The sequence below is a fragment of the Patagioenas fasciata genome, chromosome 1 (genome assembly GCF_037038585.1).
Source record: "Patagioenas fasciata isolate bPatFas1 chromosome 1, bPatFas1.hap1, whole genome shotgun sequence".
In the NCBI taxonomy this organism is placed as follows: Eukaryota; Metazoa; Chordata; class Aves; order Columbiformes; family Columbidae; genus Patagioenas; species Patagioenas fasciata.
In genome coordinates, this window is record NC_092520.1 from 112862098 (window position 1) to 112883496 (window position 21399).

At 41.3% G+C, this 21399-nt stretch overlaps 1 protein-coding gene and 1 long non-coding RNA gene across 14 annotated transcripts in view; one reads left to right on the forward strand and one right to left on the reverse strand.

The window, feature by feature from the left end:
• The window catches only part of MID1 (midline 1), a 276859-nt gene that overhangs the window by 130399 nt on the left and 125061 nt on the right, over positions 1-21399 (forward strand). For all 11 annotated transcript variants that reach the window (XR_011740680.1, XR_011740672.1, XR_011740674.1 and 8 more), the window contains exon 2: positions 19309-20024. Coding sequence is in view for 3 of the 11 variants with exons in the window: in XM_071812939.1 (XP_071669040.1) it covers positions 19365-20024 (660 nt within the window). In the remaining 8 variants the exon portion in view is untranslated. The remainder of the gene's footprint in view (positions 1-19308; positions 20025-21399) is intronic.
• On the reverse strand, positions 184-19662 carry LOC139828757 (uncharacterized). Of its 3 annotated transcripts, XR_011740683.1 has the most exons (4): positions 19159-19660; positions 18086-18313; positions 17048-17171; positions 184-518 (listed from the first exon to the last, which is right to left on the reverse strand). It is a non-coding gene; the product is annotated as an uncharacterized lncRNA (long non-coding RNA). The 3 variants fall into 3 exon arrangements; XR_011740681.1 differs by having other exon boundaries at positions 17048-18313; positions 19159-19661; XR_011740682.1 differs by lacking the exon at positions 184-518 and adding an exon at positions 526-1590 and having other exon boundaries at positions 17048-18313; positions 19159-19662.

Genomic DNA, 21399 nt, shown 5'->3' on the forward strand with positions numbered 1-21399 from the left:
AATAATAGTAATCCCTCCGCACATCTGTCTTGCTTTCTGTATGCTCATTTTGGTTGTTACAAGCTGTCATTCCACACACATGCTAACAGATGTTGCCAGCAGAAACCTTTAAAAACCTTACAAAGACTCTGCGTTTGTGAGGGCTCTGGTCTATTGTTTCAAGGAAATGAAATGAATAGGAAATTCAATAATCACAACAGTTGTTTATTGTTTCAATGAGAACAAAGTACAGGCTCTTCCATTGAAGAAAGACCAAAGACAGTATGGATTTGCAACCTTATGCTCAAATGTCTGAGGTATGTTTTGTTACACTTTGTTGTGTTACCATTGTATGAAAGAGTCCATTGCAACATGAAAAACAGAGAACACGAGGAAGCAATTTTTTCCTGCTGTTTCTACTTTGCATGAATTTTTAACACCTTTGTTGGAGACCAAATGTCTGGTGTGACTTCAGTCAGGATTCCTCCTGGGCACTTTGCTGAAGCGTTTGTAGTTTTCTGTTGCAATTTGCTGCTTACCTGCAAATTTAGACAAACAAACAAAAATTAAGCATGGCTATCATCTTGTGTTTCACCTGCTGAATTTCAGAAAGTGCGATCTCCATGGTGTTTGTAGGAAGAGAAATCTTTCCCTCAGGTGCTATACCCTTTCAGACTGTTCCCACCTTTGGTAAACTCCTGCTGGACTTTGTGTTGTTAAGCTTTTGAGTAACATTTGAAGAAAATTGGAAAAAAAAAAAAAAATGTGAACTGTTGAGCGCGTGTCTTTTGTGCAGAGTTCTGCCTTTCTGGTGAACAGCAATTTCGGTAGCATTCATTTTGCTGGTGACAGGTTTGGCTAGTCTGGGTCAAGCCTCCTGTCACAGGCCTTGGCACTGCTGGCCCTCACTCAGCAATGGGTTAATTGTCCCCAGGGCTGAGCATGTCCTCAGCTGGGTCCCACCCCAACCCTTGGGTGGATTGCTGGGATGCTCAGCAAGAGAATCCATTTGTCCTTGCCTTCTCACCCTACTGGGGCTGGCTCCTGGGAGGGAGAGGAGGTATTTTGCTCCAAGCGAAGGGCGAAGGGCTGGCTAAGGGAACACAGATCCTGGCAGAGGCAGTTAGGTGGAGCGGGTTTTCCTGCAATTGTAGGGGAGATTTTCCTGTTGTGTTTCAGCTGTGACTGTCTCGCAGTTGCAGACGTGGGTCAGTGCTACTACAGGATTACTGGGACGGTGGTGGCTGCTACTGCCTGTCCCAGCTGGGCTGCCGGTGCTTTCCTAGAGGGTCAGCGTGGTTCCCGTCTTTGCAGCAATGTCTCAGCCAGAAGATGTAGGGTGGGATCCAGAGGTGGGTATGCGGCTGGGTGGCTTCCAGAGGGCTGAAGCCAATGTGTATGTGCAGGCTTGCCATTGCAAGTAATTTAGGAAGCATTTATAATGTGTTTAGCAGTCGTAAGGGAGGGGCTGAGATTTTCTCTGTTGCTGTGATGAATTATCTTTTCGGCACTGAAAACTCAGGAAAAAAGGGAACTTTTTTTAGCAAAGAGCATTTTTCATCTTGCGCTTTCAAATAAGAGCTTGTTGTTGTCTTGTTAGCTGTCATTAAACTAGTAAAAGAGATAAAGGGGACGTTAGCATCTTCATACTGTTAACAATATCTGGAATATTACAGTTCTGTTTTAAAAATGACAGATGAAGGCTGAGATACATGTTTACATGAGAAGAATGAAAAAAATATCGTCATTCCCTGAAGCCTGCTCCACACCTTGTGCAAAGTATTTCAAATTCCATTTATTTATGTGTAACTGATGAAGTTACATAACCTAAAGCGATGACGTGTTTAAGTATGATGACTGAGAGATGACATTTTTTCAAAGTGTGTGTTTTTAGCACTGGTATGCTTGGCGTTATGGTCTGGTCATTACGGTTATGTTATATGCAAGTTCTGTATCCACAAAAGCCCACAAAACATGCCATACATTTAGGTGAATGAGAAGCCTGTATAGTCCACAGGTACAGAATTTCTGATGTGATTTTCCCAGTACAATATTTCAAGCTGAGCAATTGTCTGAGAACAAGACAAGCCAACATTCAGTCAAGTTTTAAAGTTGATATTTAACGAGCTTCTGGAAAAAAAAATCTTGAGGCTGGAGGTTGTGCAGATGCATGCCAGTAATTCTTTCAAGTGTGCTACTCTATTACAGTAATGGTGACCTGCTTGCTAGCTGACAGAAAATGTACAATTTATTCCAATTTTTTTAGATAAACAGTGAGAATTTAAATGTTGCTGATGAAGAACGTCTCAAAGGGTTGTAATTAAGCTATTATTTTCTCTTTCCATACTATCTTAAAAGCTACTAAGCCATTTTATGAGTGACATTGAGAAACTTTTGCTCAAGAGGCTTATCTGGGGTATTAAAACAGTTACTCAGAGGCAACTGCTCATTTTAGGTGTTTTTTCCTACTCCCTTGTGGTATGTTCTGAAGAATATCCACAGGACAATTAATTTGAGGATGTCAAGTAAACTAGTAAGTAGTCCAACCAAACTAGTAAGTAGTCCAATCACCTATAGCAAATGGCTTCTTTTTGTGTGCACAGGTGTGTATGTGTGCCTGTGTGTCTGACAGAACACAACCATAGCCAGGTAGTGAAAAAGCATTTTCCATTCGTTTTTGTGGAGAGTCTCTGGCTGTGTGCTGTGAACAAGCCAGGGCTTGATGCGGCTGTGCTACACGGAAGGATTTCCCTGAGACACCAGAGACAAAAGGAAAGTAAACAGAAGCCGCTCTGCCCTCGACCCAGGCTGCAGGAGGGGCGTTGCCGCTGCGCATGAACAGTCTGTGAACAGTGCCCTGCAGCCAATCACCATAGTGGGGGGGCATGAGTGACTGTGAGTGTAACCAATTGTAGCCTGCGCTTGCCGCATGGCCTTTTGGTATAGAGTATATAAGGCTTGGAAAAACGTGGTCTCGGGGACATTGATATTCAGTGTTGTTTAAGAGTTCATTAAAGAGTACGGATGGTAAATTCACATTGAATTAGACTCCTTACTCTCGCCCGGCCCGCCCGTTCGATCAAAGAGCTTATGCCGGCGTCTGGATTCATCGAATTTGCTACCACTACAAATGGTAGCAGAGGATGGTTCGTTAGCAAAGCATAACGCTCCGGATCTACAAATGGTAGCAGAGGGATGGATCGTTAGCAAAGCATAACGCTCCGGATCGAAATTACTGCGGTAAGCAGCGTTCATAAAAACGGAGCCAAGCCGGGGTGTGGGATAGTGTGCTTAGTCCGGTATCAAAAGACGGGCACCAGTCGAGCTGGCCACTCGCATCCTACGTTAAGACCGCGCTGATAAGATAATGGATATTGAAACAGCCGCGGCACTGCTGACGACTATTCTCTCTAAGAGAGGTATTGAATCGTCACAGGAAAAGCTAATCACATTGATTTTTTTAGCTCAGAAGTGGGGACACTTTGGAGAAGTTCCACTTTTGTTTTCCCCAACGGAATGGAGATCAGTGGGGGACACTATGTGGGACAAAACTATCAGAGGGGAAGAAGAGAAAGAAATTAAATCTGTGAGAGAATTGTGGAAAACCGTATTAGAATCATTAGAAGTTATGAAATCGGAACAACGTGCCGCCCTAAGAGCCGCGGAGGCGCTTGTCCAAGAACAAACCTGGACTGATAAAACTTGTCGTCCAAAAGAAAAGAGGGGCCTGTGGGCTACTCTGTGGGGTCTGCCTGCCGTTCGGGGTGGTCGCGGGGTCCCGGCTCAGCCAATACTTTCACAATCCGATCTGCAACGCGGATTAGAAACTGCGCGGCTCGTAAACAAAGAACAGGAAGTTTCCCCCTCCGAGTCTCTGGGGCAATGTGCCAAGAAGGCGGAAGTGCAACTAGTCGACTGTCCGGATGTGGGAGGCCCTGAGTGCCGCCCTCCTCCTACCGCTCCGCCTCTGCCCTGCCCCGAGCCGGACGCCCCCCCTCCCTCCGAGAAAAGCGTGGGGGCCGGGCCCGGACCGGCCGCGCCGCCGCCGCGAGGGCCGGGGCCGCCTCAAACTTTGCCTCCGCAAGCACCCGCGGAAGTTTTTTGTGAGCCTCCTCCTACATCATTGGGCTCACCCCAAGCAGTAGAGCAGTTACTGCAAGTCATTACCAACAAGCTTGAACAACTTAACTTAAGAGTGTCAAATGTAGAGAAAAATAAGGAACAAATTGAGTTTCAAAAACCAGCTTGCCCTTCACAAACAATGCAATCAAAGGTGCCTATAGATTCTACTGACCAGCCGCAGCCCCGACGTGGCAGATGGTCAGGGGTCATCAAAGATGCCATCCTAGAAGGTGATTGGTCTCCAGCAAAATTAGCCCTACCGGTAATTCAAAATATGAACACTCAGACAGCGGTATGGGAACCACATGATTGGAAAATTTTGCAGCAAGCAAAACAAATAATCACAAACTATGGTGTACGTTCAGCAGCTACCAGACACAAAGAACATCTCCGAACCTGTATCACAATCAGCGACCAACCGTGAACCAGGCTTCTTTCACCTCAACAAGCCAAGCACCGCAGGAAGCCTCGGAGTTGATGTGGAGACAGCAGTAGATATAACATTGACCAATACTGCAATTCATAGAATACCAACTAATGCTAAAGGACCTTTATTTCGACAAGATAGTCTCATTGGAGGCCTATTGATTGGCCGTTCTTCTGCTAGTATCAAAGGTCTTATAGTAATACCAGGTATAATTGATGCAGATTTCACAGGAACTGTTCAAATTCTGGCCTACACTCTGCATCCACCAATTTTTATTCCTTCTGGGAGTAGAATAGCTCAGGTAGTAGCACTGGAAAACTGCCTACCAATGCTTCCAGGAGTCCCTCCAGCATCCTCAACAGAAAGGCATGATAAAGGATTTGGATCGACAGGTCCTGCAGTTTGCTTCACCTCATCAGTGACTCAGCGTCCCATGTTACGTGTGCAACTATTTCAGTCTGATTCTACTGTTGTTGTAGAGGTAAATGCAATGCTTGATACTGGAGCTGATGTCTCCATCATTAGTCAATTCAAATGGCCACGAAATTGGAAACTTCAAAAATCAATCTCTTCCACTGTTGCTGGAGTAGGGGGTCAAACTACTCCAAATATAAGTGTTGATCCCATTTCCATCAGTTTCCCTGAAGGTCAATGTGTTACCCTTAGGGTGTATGTAATGGAATTGCCAAGCAGCCTTGAGGCGCTTATTGGCCGTGACGTCTTGGGGCAACTTGGTGCCGTGTTAACTACTTCACCTTTTCCTTAGTGGTCACTGGAAAGCAGTTGCCCAACCCTCCATTGACCTGGCTAACAGATAGCCCAGTTTGGGTTGACCAGTGGCCATTAACAGAAGAGCGACTGCAAAAGGCACGTGAATTAGTAGAAGAGCAATTAGTTGCAGGCCATATCAAGCCTTCTACTAGTCCATGGAATACCCCAATTTTTGTAATACCAAAAAAGAGTGGAAAGTGGCGATTATTACATGACTTGCGAAAGGTAAATGATCAAATGCAAGCCATGGGTGCTTTGCAGCCTGGATTACCATCACCTGTAATGTTACCAGAAAATTGGCATATTCTAATTATAGATTTAAAGGATAGTTTCTTTACCATTCCTTTACATGAGCAAGATACACAGCGTTTTGCATTTACACTGCCTTCAGTAAACAAAGCGGAACCAGCTAAAAGGTATGAGTGGGTAGTGCTACCGCAAGGTATGAAAAATTCTCCTACACTGTGCCAAATGTATGTTGCATGGGCACTTCAACCTATTCGTGCATCATGGAAACAAACAATTATTTATCATTATATGGATGATATTCTGTTCTGTCAACAAGCTGAGTTCACAGAAAGTTCCATAGTCCAAATTACGATCAAACTCAAAGAAAAGGGGTTGGTCATAGCTCCAGAGAAAGTTCAGAAGTCTGCACCTTGGAAATACCTTGGTTGGTCCATTTGTGATGCACAGATTCATCCACAAAAAATTGAATTACATGCTGATTTACAGACATTAAATGATGTCCAAAAATTGTTAGGGGACATACAATGGATTAGAAATTGCGTAGGCGTTACTAACAATGATATAGCACCTCTTACTTCACTTCTAAAAGGAGGTGATCCAGCTAAGAAAATAAGCTTAGAGTCCGTGCATCTCAAATGTCTTTCTGATATTATACAAAAAGTACAGACAAATTTGTCTAGCTGAAGACTTTCTGATCGACCAATTTCCCTCCTTATTAGCAATCTACAACATCCGTGTGCAATCATCTGCCAGTGGCAAAACAAAAACGGGGAATTCCCCATAGATGTTGCTACAGATTCTTCCTTTTGTGCCACTGTCAGATTGAAAACAAAAAATGATTTACAATTATTAGAGTGGATTTTTCTCAGTGTCCAACCAAAATTCAGTATTCAGACGAGACCAGAAGCAATTGGAGAATTGATTCGAAAAGGAAGATCTCGAATATTAGAAATTAGCGGTCAGGAACCAGATGACATCAGTATTCCGATAAATGGAGCCGATTTAGAATGGTGGCTGAGACATTCGATGCCTGTACAGAATGCATTATTAGGATTTATAGGCAAGGTACATTCACGACAACCAAAAGGTAAACTATGGCAATTCCTTAGAACAAATCAGTGGTTAGAGAGAAGCAAAGTAAAAGCAAAACCTGTTGAAGGCCTTACAGTATATACAGATGCAGGAAAACGAAGACACCAGGCAGCATGTGTCTGGCAAGAGAATAGTCAATGGAAACAGCATTTAATTGAAGGTTCAAATGAGGATTCATTGCAGACTTTAGAGCTCATGGCAGTAATATGGGCCTTAAATAATTGGCTGAAATCTGCTTTAAATGTTGTCACAGATTCTTTGTATGTAGCAGGTGTAATACCCAGAATGGAAAATGTCCTGTTAAGACAATCGAATAATCCTCGATTAGGAAAATTGTTTGTACAATTGAGAGCTATTTTAAATCAAAGAAAAGAACCCTGTTGTGTGATTCACATCCGCAGTCATCAATGGAATCTTGGTCTAGGTGAAGGAAATCAAATTGCAGATAGTTTAGTAAGTTCAGTACAGCACATGCCTCCAACAGATAAATTCCAACAAGCGAGACAAAGTCATGAGAGCTTTCATCAGAATGCCAGAGGTCTCCAAAGACAATTTGATTTAACTTTAAATGAAGCAAGAAGTATTGTACAGGCATGTCCTCAGTGTGGAAGCCAGATGTTAGGTATAGGAATCGGTGTCAATCCTCGAGGTTTAAAAGCCTTAGAAGTATGGCAAATGGATGTGACACATGTGCCAGAATTTGGAAGACTTAAATATGTGCATGTCACAATTGATACTTTTTCAAAAATGATATGGGCTACTGCTTTACCAGGGGAAAAAGCACTACATGTATGTAAACATCTTACAGCTTGTTTTGCTGTAATGGGTGTCCCAGAAAAGATTAAGACAGACAATGGCCCTGCCTATGTTAGCCAGAAAGTTAGAACTTTTCTAATGAAATGGGGAGTGAAACACATTACAGGTATACCTCATTCCCCAACAGGCCAAGGAATCATCGAGAGAGCACATCAAATGATTAAAGGGTATTTGAGCAAACAGAAGCAGGAAGAGTTAGATTGTCAACAGCGTTTAGCAAAGGTGTTGTTTACCTTGAATTATTTATGTCTAACTGGAGATCATGAGGAGCCTCCTGTGATCATTCATCATTATCAGATCAGACTAGGAAGGAAAAACACTTTACCGGAATTCATGGTGAGATATCGTGATCCCACCACTGGATTGTGGAAGGGACCGGTACCTGTTATTTTTAATGGTAGAGGGTATATGTGTCTCTCCACAGATCAAGGTCCATTGTGGGTTCTAAGCCGAGCAGTAAAGCCGGAGTTGAAACAAACTCAACCAAGTCAACTCCCTGCAGCAGAACCTTCGGAGGTCACAGAGTGAGGTGTAACCTTTGCATTGATTTAACTGTGACATGTATGCGTACTATAGTTATATAAGTAGATCTTTAAACACCACTACCTCTTGAGTAAGTTTATCAACACCCAGCACATCGTTTGTTATAAGTTGAGTATCTTTAAACCAAAGTTCTTGGAATTTGTTTAATCAATCCATTGCGATATTTAAACGGCAATGGAATACCTCAGGTTTATTGCAAAGTGCACTGTTTACGTTGATTGTTGTTGTTATTTATATGTTATGTATAAGTTGTTTTTTATCACATATCAAAGAAGGATTAGTACACACAGCTAATCAATCCTGGCTTGTCCAAAAAGAAAAAAAAAAGGAGGAATTGTGGAGAGTCTCTGGCTGTGTGCTGTGAACAAGCCAGGGCTTGATGCGGCTGTGCTACACGGAAGGATTTCCCTGAGACACCAGAGACAAAAGGAAAGTAAACAGAAGCCGCTCTGCCCTCGACCCAGGCTGCAGGAGGGGCGTTGCCGCTGCGCATGAACAGTCTGTGAACAGTGCCCTGCAGCCAATCACCATAGTGGGGGGGCATGAGTGACTGTGAGTGTAACCAATTGTAGCCTGCGCTTGCCGCATGGCCTTTTGGTATAGAGTATATAAGGCTTGGAAAAACGTGGTCTCGGGGACATTGATATTCAGTGTTGTTTAAGAGTTCATTAAAGAGTACGGATGGTAAATTCACATTGAATTAGACTCCTTACTCTCGCCCGGCCCGCCCGTTCGATCAAAGAGCTTATGCCGGCGTCTGGATTCATCGAATTTGCTACCACTACACGTTTTATGAGGCTACTCAGCAAGGCCTTTTCCAGGATCCTATCTCCTTGAGCACAGGAGAAGAGCTGTACAAACCCAAACACCACCACATCTCAGGGCTGGAGGGGATCGGGACTCTAAGTAACAAAGACACCATATATTGACAGCTAAAAAAACCAACCCTTTCTCATGACAGAGTGAGCTTAAATTTAATAGTGGAGCTTCTGGCTGTTGTACAGTTCTCTGGCTGATATCAAGTGAAACAGAGGTAAAATTGGATCATTTTTCCCTATTTTCTCACTAGCTGGATTAGAAACTGTGTTACCTGGTTTCCTGATTTACTTCAGCTCCCAGAGCATCTCTCTGGCCATCACCAGGGATTAAGGACTAGTACTATTTACCACTTCTGTTTCTAAACTGCAGATTACATTGCTCATACAATGCAGCCATTAGCTGCTCTAATTTCTTAGTTTGAAGCAATGAAGTTTTGCCACAGTGCAGCTACTAAAAACCTGTGAGGCAAGATTATGTGGCTGTGGTTAATGATTGGTTTTGTCTCAAGTCTTTAAATAGCATTTGAAGGGTAACATTCTTAAAGGATGTAAATGCATAGAAGAAAATATTTGAGACCACCAGGGTTTATTGTGGTTTGATTCTGCTAAGTAACACTTTCTCAAGAAATAAAATACAAGTGGGCGTGCTTCTGGCAAGCAGAACATTACTGGTTCTTTGTGAAAAGCACCAGCTGACATGACTTAGAAAGTCCTCAAGAGAGGTTAATGGAAGCTTGCCACCTTCTTAGACTTGAGCTGTATTAGCAAGGAATAAAGACTAAGACTTTGCATCTCATTGAGTGAGACGTGGTACCTCACTGAACAGGCTGTGTGGGGATGACAAACCGTTGAGTGTCTTAGGGGCAGAGCAGCCTGTTCTTGTGAACCCCTGCACACAACTATGTACTTCTTTCTCAGTTTATTTTGCTGGGCTTTGTTGTTTGTTTTTTGTAGTTTTGTTTGTTTGGTTTGGTGGTTTTGTTTTGATTTTTTGGTATATATCTGGTTGTGTTGGCATCAGAATGTTTACTCATGCACTAACCATTTTGGGTTATTTGGCTTAATACTGCCATTTGGCAATGCCACGTAACATGAGATGACTAGTAAAGTAGTTACTACACTCCTTGGTATTATAAGTGGGAGAAACTTAGCCCCTTGAAGCCTGTTAGAGAGCTGCAGTGGGATGGCAGGAAAGACGGGGATGAACAGTTGGAAGGAGAAAAGTCTTGCACCTGGTTCGTGGTACAGGAAGGCAAGCTACTATTTTGTCAAAAAATTGTAAACAAAATACAGAAGATGAAGTTAGATTTGTCATGCCAAGCAGGTTGGTCTTAAGACTTAGTGCAGACCTCATTGTGTCTGGTTCTCAGGAACTATCCGTGTAACCTTCACATGTAACAGGGACCAGAACCATCCAAATCCAGAAAAATCCCTGCTCATAGTGTCAGCTGGAAATGGGTTGCTTTGGGATCATTTTCCTGTGACTCAGTTCAGTTTTCTGTGTATCCTTTTGGATCTTTAAATCAGAGAATGATAGAAGTGAGGCACATTGGAAGCAAATTTGACTAAACAAGTCATTGTTGAGTTTGTAAGAATAACAAAGAATAGATGTGGATTCTCTGTTTTCTTTTTTTAAAGCTCAAGGACACTGGAAACCATTACTTCTTAGTTGATATGGTTATAATTTCTTATTTTCTTAAGTTCCTTTTATACCTGGGATGAAGCAAGCACATCTAGAAAGTGCAGATCACTTAATCCTAAAGATAACATAAAACAGAGATAGATACCTGATTCTACTGACTACCAAAGGACTCTACAGAGACACTTCAGATGAATGCTCTCACCTGTGCTTAGGAACCACAGTGCAGCAACAGAGAAGAACTGCTAGTTCTGCTAGAGATTTGTTACAAGGTATTTGCAGATTTCTCTTCTGGTCTACACGGCCAAAGAACATTCCTGATGCCATTCTGTTAATGGAGAACAGGAATCTAGTACCCCAAGGCGGAGTGACAGAAGCATGCTCCTGGTGGCCTTGGTGACATCAATAAGAGGGAAATGTCCCCACTCCTTTTGGAGAAGGCATTGGGGTCTGGTGAGGGACCATGTGAGGATTCTGCTAACCAAATGGACAAGCAGACCTGCCAGTTCCCACTTTGTTGTTTCTGGGCCCAGGAAGCCAGAGTTGTGTGTTTCCTGCACCAATGACAGAGATTTCTCTTAGACATCTAAAGCAGATTACCTTCAGAGCACAGATATAATTTGTTCCTTATCCTCCACTCTCCCACGATTCACAGCTAGTTTCCCTTTCTAATTACCCGATTAAAATCTTGATTTTTAAATACACTATTGATCTTATGGAGTTCAGCATCCTGACAGTACAGCAGGCATAAATTAGGAGGTCCTCAGTGTTGGACAGTGGGGTTTTTTGCAATCACCAGAATCTCTTTGTAGTCTTTGGAAATGTGCAGAATATAATGTGGTTTTGTTCTTTAAAAAACAAAAAAATCAAAAACCTTTTATAATTAGTTTTTAATGATCACATCTGAGGAGCAGAGAGCGGGACTGGAGAGGCTAGCATTGTGTGTCTTGTGATAGGGATAACTCTCTATACACAAGGAGTTTAGTTAGTCAAAAGTGCATCTTTCATGTAGTTCAAATTCAGAGTCCTGTGTGGCAAGTGAGATCACACCTTCATACCTGTTGTAGTTCCTGGGACATTTCTTGCTGTTATTTTTAAAGGCTGTCTGTGATAAGAAAGCAGACCTTGGAGTTCTTCATTGAGAACTTATAATGTCATTATCTAAGTGGAGGTGACATTTATGAATGTAAGTAGTATTTAAGATTCCTTTTACTTAGCTGCAGGAAAATAATTCATAGGACAACTTGGCGAAAAGAGAATGCAATTATTTCTTTAAGCCACCCTAAGATCTTCCCTGAAAACTCGCAGTAGCTTAAGGACCCCAGTGTTTCCAAGCTGCACTAAATTACGTGTTCATGTGTGTGAACACATATGACTAGAAGGAATGTGCCGAACTATTTCTTTTGCTATATCATCTACACTAAAGATCAGGGAGTACCATGTCACCTAAGGCATTACACAAATGAAATTCCCAGCTGGAGAGATGTGGTAGATTTCCAGGTCTACTGTGCAGACAAAGCCCTATGAAAACTGGTGGGTTTTGATATTTACTATTTGGATAAAATTATTTTACTTTCCTTTTGTTATTGAGTAGCATCCATCATCTAGGAAGCTCTTGTCTTAAAATCAGAGGGCAAAAAAAAAGCGTGGTATATAGCAATTTGTCCCCTTTGGCAGGTTTGTGAGGTTGCCCCAGTCATTGTTTCCCATACTGCCAGTATCCAGACCAAGATGTGAACCAAATTCCTCAATATTTGTTATTGTATAGTTGCTATATACCCCAGAATAAATACCAGTTCCTCAAATGAAGAGTGTGAATTTAGTTGAAGACATTTTTGGAACAGACCTTCAGCCATAATTTTTTTAGAATGTCACTGCTGTTGCCAGTAGATCTGTGCTGATTCACATGTGCTAAAGATTAAGCAATCCTTTGCTTTCAGTCCCCTGAAGCATTTTGAGGAAATCTTAAATCTTGTATCTAAAGAATAAAGCTAAGAGAGTTGCAAGAATATAGAAAATATAGCTCTAAAAACATTCCAAACATATTGTATATAGATCTATGCACACATATATAAAACTATCTCTAATGCTACAAATAATATTAAATCAGCTATTTATTGATGGCTTTGGGATTTATAGGACATGATTTTTTTTTTCTTGCCTGTTAGCATGTGAGACTCAGTTATTGTTTTAGCTTCCATGAGAAGGAATATGTGATGTTGTGGCAAAGACCTTAATTCTATGAGATGTTCTTGTCTCACTGAATAACACACAGGATCCGGCCTATTGAAAATATGTTCTCCTACTAGCATACATTTCAACCAGAGAGGGATGTTGTCTTGGCTTCGTATCACTACAAACAGCATAGCAAATGTGCATTTGTTATATAAATATCCTTTAAATGTTACAAACAACTATCTCAACATCATGTAAACATTCCCTGTAACTTTTAGACAAGGCAGCTAATCTTTCTTCTGTCAGTGAAAATGTGTGAATAGGATGAACTAGTAATTTTCTTTTATGCTGAGTATTTATTTTTGCATATCAGGAGCTTTTGAACAGCACTATCCTTTGAATATTTATTAATTTACACTGCTTTGATAAAAACCAGTGGGAAAACAAATATTTGCTTCCTTCAGGGTGTGTGCAGCTTGCTTTATTTAGCATTATAGAAGTTTCCATTAAGCATTTCTAAAGAAAAAAAAAATAAAAATCTGAGTTTTTATTATTAGTTCCTTTACTCTACTTACACTAACTATACTGCTTACCTGAATATCTCACTGGCTGTGCTGCTGACAATTACTAGCATCACAAGTACTCATAGACTTCAATGTCTGTGCTGCAGAAGGTAAAAACTGTAATGGACTTGGGACACAGTGGGCTATGAAGCAGTCTATTGTTTTTATCACATCTGAAAGGTTTATTGACTGTGAAGTGAAATGATCACATTTACTTGTTGGAAGGAAAAGTTCCTTCTGAAACAACTCTGTGTATATCCTAAAACAGGAAAGAAAATGGCAAAAAAAGTATAGCATTTTCTCTTTATTTCCTTTTTGTTTTTTTTTTCTTTTTCAGAGCTAACAGAAGGAATTGCAAGTGATTTTTTTTATTGCCCGTAACAGACTTTATGACAAGAATAGAAATTTGAAGTTTTCCTTTTATAGTGCACTTAACAGAAAAATACTGCCACTTTGAAAACTGCAGATGTATATTATGATAGTAGCCTGCTTAAGTACTTGCCATAGATTATTGAGGAATAGTGTGTGTGTTGACTGTCATTCCACTTATGCTATAAATCTAGGATACGTATATCCATGCGTACATGCACACCACATTTTATTAACTTTCATACTTAAATGCTCAAATTTCATGCAAAATTTCACTTCATGTTCATGTAATTGCAGTTTAAGAAATTGGATTTGCTAACTGAAAAAGCTGGCAAGTGTTTTCTACAAAAATACTCAATATTCAAGTGTTTGATATTGAATTTTATCTGTGGTCTTGTGTCTGTTTATGAACAATCCTATATATGAGCTTGGAGGATCATGGCTGAAATAGCCTTACTGTAGTATGCATTTGGTAGTAGCCTTAACACAATGAATTGTTAGAAAATATTATTAGAAAAAATGCTATTTGAACCTGCTTGGGCCTACTTGGGCCATAATTCGACAAAAGATGACAAACTGTGGTTTTGCCAGAGACATAACACACCATGGCATTTTGGAACAAGTCCAACTCTTTTGCCCAGTGCTATTTTGTCACTAAGATTCTTAAAATTTGCAGTATGGCCTACAGGTCTCTTTCCTCCTTCAATATCACTGAGTCACTGCAACTTAAAAGTTTGCTGAAACAGCTTTTATTTGTACTATGAGGTTCACATTTACTGAAGTGGGAAGCGAAACGTCGTAGAACATCTTTTTTCACCACTTTTTCACTCCTGATAGACTCTTTTTTCTCCTTCCCTGAAGGATGTAGGAGCAGCTGGAACAGAAAAGGAGCAAGAGGCAACATGTGGCATGCTAAAACATTGCCTGCTCACTTTATTCAAATAGCTAGTGATTTATTCTGCGTAGGGAGAAATCTGTACTGTCTTACTGACCAAAAATGACCTCAGTATACTGGAATTTTTGCCACATTCATTTTTAAGTGTAGCTTTATATTTTACTCATTTCATTTCAAACATTAATGCTAATACTTCAGAACAGTTCATGTCCTATAATAGCTTGAATGTACAGAATTAAGGTGAAGAGTGTTCTTTGGCAATGTCACACTATAATTACTTTGTTAATACAACAAATGTAAATACTTATCAATATTATTGATCATCTGGATAACACCAGTGAAAAACAGATGAATGTGGAGACCATGTAAGGTCACTAATCACCTCTCTGGTGAGTGTTACTAGTTAGGCTGAAGTGTCCTATCCAGATCCAACTTTTAAAAATGCTGTTAGGCTTCTTGAAATATTTTATTACTGTAGCATCACCAGGTCTTATAGTATTACTGCTAGATGTTTGTCTTTTTCCCAAGGAGTTTAACAGGACCATTGTTTTGGACATTAAATGCAATATTCTGATTGTATTTTGGGTGCAGAAAGAGTGAAAGCCTGTGCACACGAGCCAAATAAGGGCATTTGCTGTGAGGACAGCTCCACGTAGCAATGTGTGGTTTGCAATATCTTTCTAATGGTATCTGAGTTCTCCAGAAAATATAAATACATTGCTTTCCTGTGAGGAAGTGCTTACAGTTCTGATTCATAGAAGACTTCCCCCACCAACACGTTCTGGTATTTTTATCCTGCTGCTTCTATATACTGCTTCTGTACTTAAAATGTAGGGGTCATCTGTAACACTGGCACTCCCAGCAATGAAAAACCAGGAGTCACCCTTCAGTCAGCCCTGGGCTGATTTCAGGGCCACCAAATCACCACATTTTCCTATAAATAGTAATGTTTTAAAGAATGATGAACTGCATATTTTGTGTCCTTCTCAGGAAATGTGTTTCTAGGCTTTGATTACTAGGGTCTCATTGACATCAGTGGTAACAGTCTTCTGGAGTTTGGTAGTATCTCTGATCTGTAATTTTTCAAGTGTAAAACAAACAGAAGACATAATACAGCATTTCTGAAGCATAGCATTGCATCCAGTTACGAAACACCTCGACAGATTTTTTTTTTTTTTTTTAATCTGTTCAGCTTTACTGGTACTTAACATACTGAAGTTTATCTAGTTCAGCTTTAGCTTTAATTTCTCTCATGTCTCTTCATTTCTGAAAAGTGTTGAGTGCACTTCTGTGCAACTGAAGGCAGTAATAACACCTGCAAAATATATTTTTCTTAAAACAAGAGCCGCAAAGATGCTAATTCCACTAGGCTTAGTAGAAGTCTTGCCATGTACTACTTTGAGATCGTGATTTCATTTACTGCATTGCTTACCATATATCGCATGAGAAATTGTTATGGGCTGAGGAAATGTCAGTTCCAAAATTACTTAAGTGTGTCTTTGATTTTTAAATAACACTTAGCTTATGACAGTCATTTTTACTTTGATGTCTGCTCTTAAAACTACCTCTTGTGGGTAGAAAAATAATACTTCCCATTTCAGTGACATTTTGATAATTGCATAATCTTCTGACAGTAATTCCATATTTTTGCAAATACAAAATGCTGTACTCAGAATTCCTTCTTTCCTTTCTGTGTGTGGAGACTATCTGGCTATCAATTTATGGGCCATGTCGAATATGGAATACAACCATGTGCATATATAACCCTGCGTATTGAGTTTCTACCTTATCTTCTAATTTACTGTAGCTATGGATTCTCTACCACTGTCATGGGGAAAAAAAAAAAAAAAAAAGAATTATTGAATATGAAACTTTAAGGCCAGGGCAAATTAGTTTGAAAGATTTTGTAGCTGGATCAGCTGGATCTGTACTTCAGGCACTAACCTAAAAGCAAAAGCAGAATTGTAGGCAATTGAAGAGTAATCATTGGAATGCCCAGAAAATGCAGCCCCTCTTTAATGCCTTTTAAAGGATTCATTAGTTAGTCTCAGATGCAGCGTGGCAACTGTGAAAGAAAACAGGGAAATGTCATTTTTTGCTTTCTGTCAGTGTTCTCAGCTTTGATTACCTTGGAAGATAGGCTGTTATTCCAAGATGTTTACAGTCTAGGATCAGATTTTGGCACTCTTGCTCATACTGAATAGCATTAGTCAAGCCTAAGCTACTGCTCATTCAGGTCAGATAGATCAGAATTAGTCATCAGTTGAAACAGTGGTATTTATGTAGAGGCATGACAGTGATTCAAATGGCTCTTCATGAAGCAGTGATGCAAATGTTCTGCTGGTTTTATCTGTTTAGCTCTACCTCGTTTCATATGAGTACCATTAAAAAAAAACAACCAACCAACCAAACAAAACAAAACCAAAAACCTTTGGTTAAAAACAAAAAAATAGGGTTTTAAGAAGGAAACTGAATGAAAGAAACCTTTTGACGCATGAAGGAGCTGAAGGGACTTTGTACAGACATTACAGGATGGAGGAAAGTTCCATACATGGTTCTAAGCTCACAACATGGTTCTAAGAAACAAACCTGAAAGGTTTGGCAGGTTTTCACTGAACTGCCAATAGAGGAGCAGTGATTGGTTTGCCATTTTAAAATGTTGTCTTCTGCCAATGCCAAATTCTCTTCTCCCATTTCCAGTGCAGTGTTCAGCCTGCAGAATAAGTAGATGATGAGCTGCACAGTTGTGGTGTGGAAGGGATTAAAACAGTGTGGATTTTGATCTTCTGGGACTTCTGTGATACAGATAGCAAAAAGAAGGAAAGACAAACTGGTCTTCATTTGCAGAAAAAGCTTTCATCTTTTCTGTGTTGTGTGGCTATCGCTGAGAGGGAGTTGTCTTTCTGCTTATATCAAATAGCCAGGCCTTTAATTTTGACCAGATGCACCATACAATTACGGCAGCTGATGGATAGTTATAAATGAATTAGTCTTTGGCAAACTGAACTTTATTTCAAGTAAGATCAGCATCACAGAAGATACAGGAAAGGAAATTTTGTGATGGGGTCAGTGCATTTTTTAAATGCTCAGATTTCTTGGCAGAATAAAAGGATGCATTAGTGCAAAGAGGCAAAGTATCCTAATCTCTAAGCAAACCCTTGGAACAGACGCCTTGCTGCTCTTCCCACAGAGCAAGCAGGACCAAATACTGACGGACAGTCTGAACCTTGCCTCTGTTTGCTGAACTTTCCTTTTTACTGTGGTTCATGTTGGGGTTATAGGTAGCATTCCTGTGACTGCCACCATGCTCCCCACACTAATTGTCATGAAGTACAGAAGATTCAAGCACGCTTGGTTCCCAAGGCTGCTAATGAGCCCTGAGCTCTCCTCACCCTTAATGAACCAAGGTTTGTTTGTGGGGGATTCTTGTCCATCCCTCCTTTTCCCTGGTCAGGAGACGAGGCAAGAGTTCACACAACCAAACAATGACTTTACAGTGTAAAGACGATGCAGCTGTGCCATCTGAAGCCATCCCCAGTTATGAGCAACAAAGCTTGAATAGCTTGTACTGTGAAGAGGTACAGCTCTGTGAGTGTGAAGCATAGCTTTTGCTTCTGCTTCACTGACCTGTCTGTTTGTGGCAGCGATGGGCCCTTGACAGGAGCTTAGGCAGGGAGAGCTGCGAGGGCGACTCTTTCAAAACCACTCTCTGTAACGCTGAGCACAGGAAAGGAAACAAAATGAAGTTTCAGTTGATCTCTGATGGGGGTGTACTGCTGCATCCTCCAGAAAATCACATGCCCTCTGTTTAAAAGTCATTGATTCCTAATCCACTTCAGGTGATTAATTAGGCCACTAAAACAAGCAGAAGTTCATCCATATTAGCAATAGAGAGTACTCACACAAAAGTGCAAGCATACACACACAAACCCCCTAGCAAATCACACATCTCACTGTCTTACTCTCTAGATTCTCTTCTTGTACTGTAGGTTAGGATCATGAGAAATTTGGGCTAAAATATTCTTAATCACCTACTTCATCTGGCTTCTTTCAGTCATTTCAGTTACAGCACTGTGTTATCCTCTGTCTATATTTATCTTTCTGCAAATATGCATGTGATATATGTTTGTGCATATGTGTTCAGGTACACATGCACAAAAATACTGGTATATGTAACTAGAGACACGTATGTTCTAGAAATACACAGGAGTATTTTAGTATATGATATATATGTAAAAATATCACATGCTTTCCTAGCAACATTATTCCCTGTGTATACTCAAATACATATTTACACAGACATACTTTACATGCTGTACTAATGCTATAACATCAAATGAAATTTTCAGTCTGTTAAAAACCTGTTATTTGTAATAGCAGTGAGAGATTTAAGGTTATCAATTATAATACTCTAGACTAATCCTTGCACAATTTTATACTAAGTTGAAGAGGTTTTTTTAAGTTTTATGAGTAGACTAGTGAAGCCAAAAGCAGGATCTGCAGAAGAAATCTAATTTTCCTGTAACAGACTATTTGAAGGCTATAATTTGGGGTTTTAATAATGCACAGAAACATCTGCTGTTTTCCTCTGTTGCATGAGAGAGAAAAAGAAAGAGAAAGAAATTAAGAAGGAGCATTTGCTTTGCATTCTTAAGTGAAGAGAGGCAAGAGAAAAAATAAAGCAGCCCAGTTTTAAATACCTTGATGTGTGCAGGTTCAAAACTTTAGATTGCCCTCCTGCCTGGCGTGGTGGATTGATAGCCCCGGGAGCAGTGGCGAAAGTTGACAACCCCCCATGGCTGACCCCTCATGTACTCTCTTGCCTAATCGAATTTTACGTGTGTTTCCAGATAGCTGATCAGCTTCCCTGGATTTCGCTGACGCCACAGGAAAGCTTTGCCTGAAGATGGAAACACTGGAGTCGGAACTGACCTGCCCTATCTGTCTGGAGCTGTTTGAAGACCCGCTGCTGCTGCCTTGCGCTCACAGCCTCTGCTTCAACTGCGCGCACCGCATTCTGGTCTCCCACTGCGCCACCAACGAGCCGGTGGAGTCTATCACCGCCTTCCAGTGCCCGACCTGCCGTTATGTCATCACCCTCAGCCAGCGCGGACTAGACGGGCTCAAGCGCAACGTCACCCTGCAGAACATCATCGACAGGTTCCAGAAAGCTTCGGTCAGTGGGCCCAATTCCCCCAGCGAGACCCGCCGGGAGCGGGCGTTCGATAGCAACAGCATGTCGTCCTGCGAGAAGGTGCTCTGCCAGTTCTGCGATCAGGACCCTGCTCAGGAGGCGGTGAAAACCTGCGTTACCTGCGAGGTGTCCTACTGCGAGGACTGTCTGAAAGCTACTCACCCCAACAAGAAGCCGTTCACCGGCCACCGGCTCATTGAGCCCATCCCAGACTCTCACATCAGAGGATTAATGTGCTTGGAGCACGAGGATGAAAAAGTTAACATGTACTGTGTGACTGACGACCAGTTAATTTGTGCCTTGTGTAAACTGGTCGGGCGACACCGTGACCATCAAGTGGCAGCTTTAAGTGAGCGCTATGACAAGCTAAAGGTTAGTACTACTTACTGGCCTTTCTAGCCAAGCATTCTGTGGTTGGGAAGGAAAGTGCCCTTGGATTATGTGCTAAATTTTTCATTTGGGCAGAGGTTGGGAAAGGTAGGTGCATGGTCTCTAATCGGATGAGATACACATGCAGATCTATATGAGCATTTGTTCATCACCATTGAAAAGATGTCAGATGCTGCTTAAAAGAAGATTCCTCAGTTGTGCTTTGATTTCTTTATAGCTGTCATAAGGACTATACAGCATATACCACTATTTAGCTGAATATTTTTTATCTCCCTACAGCTTTATGTGTGGCAGCTGACAAGGTTTAGTGCTGACTGCACAGACACAGGCGCTGATTGAAATGTCAGGCATTCTTTGCGTATGCTCTGCTGTTGAATGTTTTTCATTTGGTTGCTTTCACTGTGAAAAGCCCTTTGCATCGCCGCTAACAGGAGATGCATTTGTCTGTGCCGGCTTCAAGGATGCCATCTGTCTGGCCAGCCAGGGAAACCAAATGCCAGATCAGCTCTTCCTGCTCTACCTCCCTCCTCAGCTCACAGGCAGCTCACAGTCCTGAAAACAAAATCAAAATTCTTTCTGAGCTTCTTGTGGCATTCCTATGGTTCGGCGAGCTCCTGGTACATGTCCTGCCAGGTAGTCAGATAGCTCCAGCTGGCCACTGGTGCCATGCAGGATGCCCTGGGTGGGGTGGTAGCGGGCAGCCAGCTCTCAGGGTGCTCAGGAAGCTCTCCAGGCTGCTGGCAGAGGCAGAGTTCCCACTGAACTCCCGCCCACATGGGTGCATGTTTCTCTCACACTGATTTAGGTGCTGCTGCAGCGCAAAGACAGGAATTAGGCACCCCACACTTTCCTGCACCTGCTCCCTTCAGAGGGTCTGAGTGTGCGTGTGTGTGGCTGACAGGATGTATTTTCTAAAGATGGGCTGCAATAGAGAAACCGCAAGTGTGGAGGGCAAAGCTTACTTGTCAGCCTTCTTACTCAGCATTTCAGAGGCTGAAAAAGAAACTGAATTAATAGGCTTAACTAACTGGAAGTGTTTCCTTAAATACTTTAAGACAAAAATACGTGTTTGCACATGATAACTTTATGTGAGTGCAGGTGAAATCTGTATACACATGCTGTGTGGATTTTGTGCCTCTATGTACGTGCAAACACGCGGATCATATTCTGTGATTATTTTAGCATAATGAGAGACAATACCTAGGCTTCATAGCTTCTTTTAATTGATTAAAGACCTCTTTTTTTTATTAAGGAGAGTTTGGTTTTGGTTTGGTTGGTTGGTTGGTTGGTTTTGATTGCTTTTTTAAACTGCTTTGTTAGTTTGTTAGAGTTTAGCCATTGATAAAATGAGGTGTGG